This window comes from Thamnophis sirtalis, unplaced genomic scaffold (assembly GCF_051295495.1).
Source record: "Thamnophis sirtalis isolate CommonGarterSnake01/CBP01778 unplaced genomic scaffold, rThaSir2_p1.2 scaffold_10, whole genome shotgun sequence".
NCBI classification, from domain to species: Eukaryota; Metazoa; Chordata; class Lepidosauria; order Squamata; family Natricidae; genus Thamnophis; species Thamnophis sirtalis.
The window spans coordinates 47,033,053-47,044,468 of NW_028261390.1; the positions used below are offsets into that span (position 1 = coordinate 47,033,053).

Sequence of the window (11,416 nt, forward strand, 5' to 3'; positions counted from 1 at the left end):
ACCAGGATATTAACTTATCAGTCACAGTGATTCACTTAGCAGCTATGGAAAAATGATCGTAAAATGGGGCCAAACACACTGAATAGAAATTTTGGGCTCAATTGGGATCATAAGTTGAGGACTACCTGTACTTTAACACCATCCAACATCAACATCTACCTATTCCAGATCCTTAAGAAAGACTCGACAAGTGGATAAAAATGCCAAATCTAGTATTAATCTCTGGCTAAATGCAACAAATCATAATTTTAAACTAGTATGTCACCTGTGTCCCAATAATTCTCTATGGCTCAAGTTACCTTTTTTTCAGACCAAAAAATATTTTAGCATAAGATTTGAGAATAATTAAGATTTATACCATAAAACAGATCCCTTAAAAAATTGATGTTTGAGATATTAAACATCCTATAGACTTCCAAGTATAAAAGTATAGTATAAAAATAACTGGTAGAATAATCAGTTTTTCTTGGGCAATGCTAAGATAGATGCAAAAGATAAATACCTTATCAAGATCTAATATTACTATGAAATAGTATCTATTATTACTCTCTCAGTGAAAGTAAGTTTCCATGGTTCAAGAAACTATTAAAACATGACAGTAACCATTTTGTGATCGTTTTTAATGTGTTATATCTTATGGACATTTTTACAATGACCAACTTATGACTAGAAAAGTATCACAAAGTCCATTCACAAGAGAGAAGATTAGTGGAAAGTTAATTTAATTTGAAGAAGAGGAGAGTGCAGGAAGTGAAAAATGTGCACACTCAGCTTCAGCTCAGGGAGCTGTTTAATAGCTCCTTTCCTCTCACGCTTGGTGGCTTATGAACAATGGACAATATTCCAGCCAAGCTTGCTCTGCTGAACTATTTTGGGAGCTATTGAGTTCAATTATTGAACAGACGTCTCTTGAAAATGGATTGTTTGGGAAAGAAAATAATCTTCTAATTGAAGAAACTGGCTTCTGAACTATAGGGGTCATTTACCATAGAGTTTTCCAGCCTTTCATACCATCCTAGGCTTTAATATTGATATTTTCCAGTAACTCTATTTCTTTGCATCAAGTGCTAAGCATTATAGAAATGGTTACAATTGGGCACTTGATTCAGTGAGCCACTAAAAGCATCTGTGGGGAGTTAAGTTTTTCAATAAAGGAGAAGAAATCACTAATTATTTCTTATGTCATCCCATTATATGTTCCTGGTTAAGTGCTCCAACCTGGCCAACTGCATGTGGTAGATTTGAGATACATCAAAACATCAATCCTGGCCATCAAACACCTTTTCTTTATTTTCCTGTCACTGCTTCTTTTTGCATGCCACTCTCAACATTCTTTTTTTTTTAAGTCAAGGTTTTTATTTATATATAAATAAAGACAGTATATTGTCCGGGCATTTCGTTTAAAAAAAAAAAGAAAAAATAACAGATATACTGATAGTAGTAATGATAATACACCTAATAATTACAACCATATTTATACTTATATTAGTTTATTTATGATCATATTAATGGCACTAGCATGCTTATAATTATAAACAACGTTCATATTTTACTTACATATAATAATAATCTTCATCTAATTTCTACCTCTTACCTCTAACCATTGATAAAACGTATTTCATATTGAATAGTATCTGTATCTCCTTTACAGTCCAATATTTTCCGATTTATGTTTTCATGTGGTGGGGTGTTCTCATTTTTCCAATATTGTGCAAATACAATTCTCGCTTCTGTTAATACATGTAGCATTTATAGTTACTTCATCATAGCTTTCTGGTATTATATCTAACAAAAATATTTCTGCCTTTAAATCTATATGCTGCTTAATCATCTTTTCCAGACGTGTGTATTTTCATCCAATATTTTCTTGCTTTTATACATATCCATCACATATGATAATAAGTACTGGAGTCTGATTACATTTCCAACATTTGGCGGACATGTTGTTAAACATTTTTGCTAGTCTTGCCGGTGGCAAATGCCACCTATAAAACATTTTATAAAGATTTTCCTTATATGCAGTAGCCATTGTCAGTTTATAATTTCTATCCCAAAGTTTTTGCCAATTATTTATTTCTATAGTGTAGTCAAAGTTTTTTGCCCATACTATCATTGTTTCTTTTACTTATTCACCTTCCATTTTAAAGCTTAGTAGGTAGTTATATAGTTTTCTTATCAGTTTTTCATCTGTCCCTAATAATATATTATCAAGTGTTATTGGTTCTTTATAGAAACCCCATGTTTTGCTCAAAAAATCTTGCTATTTAGAATTATTGACCAGTCTCAGCTTACTGAAATTTATACAGTAGCTCTCCAGATAGAAATTAGCCACTATAACATTTTTCCTATATATACAATTAAATACAATTATGTATATACAAAAGGTGGCTCAGTGGCTAAGACTCTGAGCTTGTCGATCAAAAAGGTCAGCAGTTTGGCAGTTCAAATCCCTAGCACCATGTAACGGAGTGAGCGCCCGTTATATTTGTCTCAGCTTCTACCAACCTAGCAGAACCTCGCATCTAAAAATGCGAGTAGAAAAATAGGAACCACCTTTGATGGGAAGGTACCGTGTGCCTTCGGTGTTTAGTCATGCCGGCCACATGACCACGGAGACGTCTTTTGTCAGCGCTGGCTCTTCGGTTTTGAAATGGAAATGAGCACCGTCCCCTAGAGTCAGGAATGACTAGCACATATGTACGAGGGGAACCTTTACCTTTATGTATATACATATGCACATACATTCTTACTTCTCTGCTACAAATTTCAAAAAGCATGATGATTCCAAGATTAGAAGCAAAGATCATTCTCAACTGCAGAAAGATTTCCCCTTTGGGGACTGTACAATTACTTAAATCTTTCACTCAGAGAAACATGATTGACTCACTAATTACTGTGCAAAAACATCTTTTGCTTAAGGTTCTAATACTTCAACTTAATTATTCTACTTCTGTGTATTCTGTATTGCTGGTGTTGCTTCTCTGATTGCCAATTGTGTTTATTTTATATAAGCTATTACTATATAACTTAAATGTATTATATCTTAAAGTAATATGGATTTTCAGTACAAGATGCTGCAAATGCCTTATGTCTTGCATTGTCTTGGGTTCTGATGCAATACCTGACTATAATTCAGTAATCCAAGCTTCAAACATGGGCACACTTTGCCATATCCTGTCATTACGCTCTTTGTTCTTCGGTAATTTTACTAATTCAGCTAAACTGGCATGCTATTGTTTCTACTTGCCCTCAAGTCTAAAATATAAATCTGATTATGAGTTGAAATTCTTCTTTTGAAGTTAAATGTAATAACAAACTGTTTTCTGCAAGGGAGAAAAGGGGGGGTTCAAGATGGAAATGCATGGTTTGGAGCTCACTTATTTATCTCAACTCATGGGTCAATGTTCCGTCTGAACCAAATCATTGTGAAGATACTTTACAGATAATGTAGATTTTTTTAAAAATTAAAAAGTTAAGTTTGAGGTAACTTGGCAAAATATTTCTCAGTAATTATCTTTCTAACAGTTAATCCTTATTCTTCCATCCATTTTTTTTTTAAAAAAAAATACCATTTTGGCCCAATACATATTTTCTATGCAAGAGAATATGTGTCTGGAAACCAACTTCCAGCGGTCCCACCTGGATTGGCCAGTAATGGAATCTTCTGCTCAAGTTCTACAAAATCTTAGAGACATGGGTTTTTTTTACCTCAATCTATGTCACAAATAGTATTTTAAAATATGTAATTCACAAATTTTGTATTTTGTTTTCATGACAAAATAAACTTAGAGACTTTCAAGCAAAATGTATTTCAAATCACAAAAAAAATCAACTAGGAAAACCACAGTAATAAAAGTCAGCACCTTCCAAAAATAAATTGAAGAAATAGAACTATTCCACTGTTAGTATTTTATATCAGATATTTAACATGACTCTTCTTGCAAGTCTAAAATAAATATGCCAAGTACTGAAGGAAATGGGATGCTTTACTAATAAAGAACAACTACGAGATGTATTTGTGACAAGACTAAAGAGAAGCAGAATATCTCAGAGACATGGGATATGTTTCCTATGTAACCCATTAAAAGGCTCAAATTCAATTTATATGATGGAGCTGAGCTTCCAACGAGCCTCAACCATTCAGACAAGACAATTCTACGTTACATGACTTGATACCAAGGAATTTGTTCTGCCTGTGCATGTTAGATCTCTCTATAGATTTCTTATTGTCTGACTTCCATATTAGAAAGGTCATTATGTCAACAATCATTGTTGTAATAAATGCAGGTGGCAGAGGGTCAATCAGATATGTAAATCCAACAGCCAGAAAAAACAACTTACAGGAGGCATATCTTGTGTTTACCATCAAAAGACATCAGCCAAAGTATAGAAAAATTCAAATAGTGTAAGATCGGAAGATGTGGAGAGATATCATCATCACCACCACCACCACCACCACCTTGTGTTTTTTTGTATTTACCTCAGCCCATAAAGGAAGATAGGATAAGTCATGTTCCTATATTTAGTGATGAAGATTAGAGAATTGTTAACGACACTTACTATAAAGTTTCCTACTTATAATGTGTGCCTTTGTGGAGACAGAAGTCAAAAAGAAACTGTTGGCTAAAAGTAACAATTGCTGAGCACTGACTAACATATTTAGTCAAAATCTTTGAGCCTATGACTAGTTCTCTACCGAAATGTCTTTACATTTAAATTTCACAAGCTTCCTAGCATTAAAAGTATGTCCATCTATTTCTTATTGCCATGTGTGTGCACATGTTTCTTTACAATTCTTTTAAATGAAAGCATAAATGTCTTACAGCAATATAAAGGTTTAATATATACAATATATTACTCAACGCATACAACACTTCTACAGAGCTTCTACAGGCACAAGTGCCAAAAACTTTAATTAGAATGAGATAAGAGCACAAACCAGATATACCCCATACAATTTTGGTCCTCATGAAATAGAGCCCTTATGGTAATAAAAAATGACAAACTAGTAGCAGACTACTGGAAGGCCCAATGACTAGCCCAATGACTCTTCCCCAGCCCTAGGAAAAGGCAAGAGTAAACTACTTTTGAAATTTTACCAAGAAAACTCTCCAGGTAGTCTCCATTAAAAGGCTGTACCAACTATTCAATGTAGGGGGGGCTGAAAAAAATAACTTTACAGCCCATTTACAACCTTCACTGCTTTCCTCAGTCAAATGATCATTATTACAGTCAGTTCATCTTGTCCTCTATGGTTCTTTTCTTTTTCCCCTCCTACAGAGCAGAGAGACTGGAGAGGAAGAGATTGCAAGAGACTAAGTTGTTTGTTGTTCAGCACGCTGAAAGCAATGGAATAGTGGTAGTGAAAAAAGATCAGGCAAAGGAGAGATTGCCTATGGAAATCATTTGTTTTTTCTCTTTCTCTACCCCTCCCACTTTGCAGAGCAAAGAGATTGGAGAGAAAGAGATTTCAAGAGAGTTAGCTGTTTGTGTAGGGCCCTGGCAGCTTCCAACCTTGGACTGGTGGTATGATCGCAATACTTTCAATGTGTACAAGATAACAAAAAGGATCTCAAGTATTCCAAGAGAGATGAAGTGGTTAGGAGGCAAACAAAAACCAAAGGTGTGAAACTGATGAGTCTTGTTTCTTTCCAGACAGAAAGCACAGCTGCTATCAAATTATTTCCTACTTAGATACCACTTTGCTTAGAGGCAGCGATGTCAGGTTCAATTAGGGTTCTTAAGTGAGGATTAGCTGTAGTGTCTCCAACTGATCATAAATTAAAAAAGAATATTAACTTGGACTGTTGACTCTACATCCCAAAGAGGTGAATCAAGACATTTATTATTAATTCAATATCCCTACTTTGGTTAATTAGGGAAATTCAAATACCAATATGCTGTTAGGCATAACAATAGAAGTTGTAAGCAGCTGAAACTAAATCTGTTCAGTCATCTTCATGCCAAATTACTTTAAAAAGGGTACTGGGAGGAGGGGGGAGAGAATTATGGTCGTTGTTCTATTCACAATACAATCCTAAAAAAATGTACTCAGAAGTCAGCATTTCTGTTAGTCAAGATAATTTATACCAGACTATAACTTCAAACCTATTCAATACAAAAATGCCCAGTGACTGCTAATTTTTTTAATCAGAATTCTCAGCCATTTATTCTGTTTCACTCACAGAACCAAGCTAGCAAGTTAGACAAGAAAGAAAAGATAAGTCTATTATCTGAGCTGAACTCCGGAATTACATGGACACATTTCATGTGCTTTTCTTGGCAATAATCCAGTTAGCTAATGCATTCTTCCAAGATGTTTTCCCACCTTCTCAATCTTGCCTACGGCTCCTGAAATTATACCATAACATGCACACCATGCTTAAAAAAAAATTGGGCAACATAAAATACTACAAATGTAACGTTTTCTGGGACAACCTGAGAAAAATACTTATGAAACCTGGTATACAAATTAAACCTTTTATAAATAGGGTTTTGCAAAGAAGTCAGCGTTATCTCATTACAAAATAAAACAAATGAAATTTCCAAATCCGGATGGCACTCAGGTACCACGCTCCTATCTACAACAAACACAAGCTCAGGATGCAATTTCACTATTCCAGATTGTTCTAATGCAAAAAGTCAGCTTTCATCTTAGATATTACTGATGCAGGGGGTTGAAAGGGGTTGGAAACAGGCCACAAAAGTGTGTGAGTGTGTGTGTGTGTAATTTGCCAAGCATTCAATTAAAGCAGGGCCCCCCAAACTTGGCAACTTTAAGACTTGCGGACTTAACTCACAGAATTCTCCAGTCGCTGCTGGCTGGAGAATTCTATGAGTTCAAGTCCGCAAATCTTAAAGTTGCCAAGTTTGAAGACCTCTAAATTAAAGCGTTAGCTAAAGACAAGCTTGACAGGCGAAGAGCTACAAGACCTGCCGAAACCCCCCTTAAGTTATACTTTCTGCTGAAGGTGGAAGGGGGGCGGACAAAAGTGGGAGAGAGTTCGGACTAAGTGTGATGGCTAAAAGGTTAAAAAGTTGCAACGGCCCCTATTCCCTTCAGAGCACGAAGTGTGCGCGTACAGTACCGCATCCGCCAAAAGCCTCCCCCGTCCACAGAGAGCCACGGAAGCTCAGAGCAGCCGGCGCAAAGGTGAGAAGCGTTACATGGAGGAGGAAACCAGGCCGAGCCAGCCGGAGCGCCTTCCTCCCACAGGTCAGGAAGGAGCGCGGCGGTTGCCTCCAACGGCAGCTGGAAACGTTAGCGCCCCCGGCGCAGGGAAGCGAGCGGCGCCTCTCCACGGGGACGCAGCTGCTGCTCCCCCTGTCCTGCCCCGGCTTGTCCCGACGCCGCCTCCGACTCGGCGCGCTCTTACCCAGGCATTTGATCTGGAAGCCGGCGGGGGGTTTGAGAGCCCTGCGCATCCAACCCTCGCGCAGCGCCTCCAGGTGCTCCTCCTTGCCCTGGATCAGCAGCACCTGCTCGTCGATCCAGCCTAAGAAGAAGGTCTCGGCCACGGCCGCGGTCACCTTCTGGTTCCAGAAGTGCTGCATGTTGCCCTGCTTGAAGTCGGCGAAGATCTCGTAACCGATGTGGTGCCGCCCCAGCTCGCTGTCCGCCGCGGGCTCGCCTTCCGCCCGGCTTCCCCGTCCCGCTTCCCCGCCGGCGTCGCCTTCTCGCTGTGCTCGGGTTGCTTGTTCGGGCGGCGCGGCTTCATCCCCGCCGCAGGGGCTCAGCACGATAGCCAAGGAATGCGGGGCGATTTGCAAAAATTTATCCAGCCTGCGCGGCATGTCGGCGCCGGAGGAGATTTAAGGGGAGCCGCTCAGCGCCTCAGCAACGGCGAGGACCGCCGCCAACTTGGGCCGGCCATGAGCGCGGGACAGAGCCCGCCGCAGCCGCCCTGCTGGTCGAGCGCGACTTCCAGCTCCGCCAGAACCGCTCCCGCCCGACCGGCCGCAGGTACAGCGCCTCCCCGCCCAGCCCGCCTTCTCCCAGCTACACGTGTGGCGGCTGCCCGCCTCCGGGCCAGTGGGCTCTCTGCGACTCCGCCTCCACCTCTCCTCTTCCTCCTCCTCGGCGGCCCTCGGAGCATTCCTGGCCGGCCTGGCGCGCTACTTGCCTTCCGCGGGTTTCTTTGCTGCCTGTTAAAGTGACGCGCTCAATGTTATGACGTAAACCCTTAATTAAAAGCTTTCCTTAAAAGAGTTTCGCGGTACGGCCAACTTTTCTCCCGGAATTTTGCGAACTAGTTTAACAAACACTGGAGCCTAATTAAAAATGCTGATCATGAGCCATTGTATAAAGACCCTGACTTGAAGAGTAAGTCGGATCATTTCCACTTTATTAAAACAAGGTATAAATATAATGTCCACTTCCTGTTACCGTATCAAGGAGTTGGGTTCTATCTAGCAAAGAGAATATTTAGACCCCCATAAGGTAATTCTTAGAAGACTAGAAAAGGTCATTTAGACCAGTGTTTTTCAACCTTTTTTGTGCAAAGGCACACTTTTTTCATGAAAAAAAATCACAAGGCACACCACCATTAGAAAATGTTTAAAAAATTTAACTCTGTGCCTATATTGACTATATATAAACTGTTTTTCCCACGGCACACCTTACACTATGTCACGGCACACTAGTGTACCGTGGCACAGTGGTTGAAAAACACTGATTTAGACCCATCAGGTGCAACATTCTGCTCTGCAAAACTCCAAATTAAAGCATTTGGCTCTATCCTCCACCCGAGCATAACCCAACAAGTGGACTCCAGCATATTTCTAAGTAATTGATTCTTACTCTTACTCTGAAAACTCCCCCCCCCCCTTACATTCAGTTAGACTGTATCTTTCTCTAACCTAAATCCATTATCCTTTGTCTTGCTACAATGGTTCTATGATAAGCTGCAGAAAATGTCAGTTCTATCACCAAGTTTCATTGTTGGCTCCATGCTATTCAACATATAAATGACCTTGGTGAGAGGTTAGAAGATGTAATTTTTCACATTTCAGAGAACTTAGATACATAAGGTAGAAAATAACTTGACAAATTGGTAGAACCAGCAAGGGGAATTTGAACCAGAAAAAAGTAAGCCACAAGGTCCTATATTTGGGTTTGAAAAATCAAAATAGGAATAGAACATGAGGAACGTGATATAGGGCAGTGATATATATGAAAAGAGCTTAAATACTTTGGTGATTATAGTTTGCAATTAATTATTCCAACTTATTTACAAGCAGCATTTCCAGATCAGGTATTCCCTATGCAATAGGTGTGAAATTTGCAGCATCACATTGCCGTCATGTGACATTTTCCCATCGTGGAGGTGGGGTGGGCGTGGCCTGCGCATGATGCATCTGGTCTGCAGGCTGCCAGTTTGACATCCCTGCCCTGTGCTATACCTGTGCATTTGGTTTTGTTGTGTTAACATTTGCTTTTCATATTTTAGCCCATTTCTCTAGCCCAGGGGTGTCAAATTTGCCTCATCACGTGATGTATCATTACTTTTTTTCCCTTTTGCTAAAATAGGGGTGGGTAAGGTGACCAGATGTCCCGATTTCGGTGGGACAGTCACGATTTCTAACAATTTGTCCCGTGTCCCGGGGCATTTTTAAAAAGTCCCGATTTTCTGGCTTCATGTTGAAAGCCCAGTGGATTTGCTTAAGAAATTCTAACCGGGGCAAGACAAAGGACACCCTGTCTAAACCCTCTCTCTGTCTCAGTACTTTTATTGAAGATATTAAAATATGCTTTTGTTAAAGCAACAAAACGGACCCCCCCCGCCCTTTTACCTCATTTTATAAGAAAAAATGGCCCAGTACCATAGAGCTCCAGGAAATACTTGGCTAGAGAAGTCGCGAGTGTTCCTTCCTGGATTTTCCAGAGGGGAGGGGCACAGAGGTTGGAGGTTGGCTCGTGTGGGAAAAATGGTGGCAAAGTTTCTTTGAAAAATATTTCCCTGACTAATTTCACCATTTTAATTTGCTCAGTTCTTTGTATTAACATCTACATCATTCTGGATTGACTTGGAGTGCAAGCCTGCTGGTATTTTATTTTTTTAATGTATTTTAAAATAATATTAATTGTGCATAGGATTCTTTAAAATAGTTTTATTCTGTGTGGATTCTTTTTTTAAATTGTCTTAGACTATTTAAAAAAAGATTCTATCCAAAATAAATTGAAGTGAAACCATTTTTAAAAATTCTATGCACAATACTTTGAAATATATTGTGCATAGAATTTTTAAAAATAGTTTTACTTCAATTTATTCTGTGTGGAACAGTTTGAAATGTTTTACTTCAATTTATTCTGTGTGGGTTCTTTTTTTAAATTGTCTTAGACTATTTTAAAAAAAGATTCTATCCAAAATAAAAAATACCAGCCGCAGTTATTCACTTAAGAACTGTGGCAAGAAAGGTGGTATAGTGACCAAAGTTACAATGGCATTGAAAAAAGTGACTGATGACCATTTTTCACGCTTAGCAACCATTTTCACACTTAGCAACCGTTTCAGCATCCTCATGGTCACGCGATCAAAATTTTGATGTTTGGCAACAAATTCGTATTTATGATGGTTTCAGTGTCCTGGAGTCATGTAATTGCTTTTTGTGACCTTTTGACAAAGTCAAATGGGGAAACCAGATTCACTTATGTTACTAACTTATCAGCTGCAGTTATTCACTTAAGAACTGTGGCAAGAAAAGTGGTATAATGGGTTTAGTGACCAAAGTTACAATGGCATTGAAAAAAGTGACTGATGACCATTTTTCACACTTAGCGACCGTTGCAGCATCCTCATGGTCACGTGATCAAAATTTTGATGTTTGGCAACAGTTACAATTTATATTTGTAAATTGTAGTTATGTTGAAATTTTAAAAAATATTACAATACTATTTTTGCGTTATATGAAAATTTTTGTTGCTCCTTTTAAAATTTTTAATCAAGCCCCCTCCCCCCGGTCAAAGGTATCCCTCTTTACCAATCTGAAAATCTGGTTACCTTAGGGGTGGGCATAGTCAACACGTGACACATCCAACCTGCGGGCCGTGAGTTTGACACCCCTGCTCTAGCCTTTCAAACGTATTTTGCACTTTGTTTCTTTATGTTATTAGGTACCTCAGTTCATTTTGTTTTATCTGCAAATTCAGTAAGCATTCCTTTTCAATTGTTTCATCCATGTTATTAATATGGAGAAACTAGAATTTATTCTTCCAAACACTTTACTTCTCTCCAGTTTTATGAGAAGCCATTCATGAGCACTCTTTGAGCATAATGTTCAACCTCCTTAATTTCATGCTGACTAGCCAACACTAAACTAGCTTACTTTGTCAAATGCTTTGGTAAAGCCAACATTTACCTACTGCATTCTATTATTCCAAAATCCATTATGGAAATTATCAAAACATAAGAGTAAA

General features: G+C 38.7%; 1 protein-coding gene across 1 annotated transcript in view; it reads right to left on the reverse strand.

The window, feature by feature from the left end:
- The window catches only part of STOX2 (storkhead box 2), a 180,463-nt gene extending 172,511 nt beyond the window's left edge, over positions 1 to 7,952 (reverse strand). Inside the window, exon 1 of the mRNA XM_087724536.1 lies at positions 7,377 to 7,952. Coding sequence (XP_087580662.1) covers positions 7,377 to 7,794 — 418 coding nt within the window. The 5' untranslated portion in view covers positions 7,795 to 7,952. The remainder of the gene's footprint in view (positions 1 to 7,376) is intronic.
- Positions 7,953 to 11,416: the final 3,464 nt, after the last annotated feature.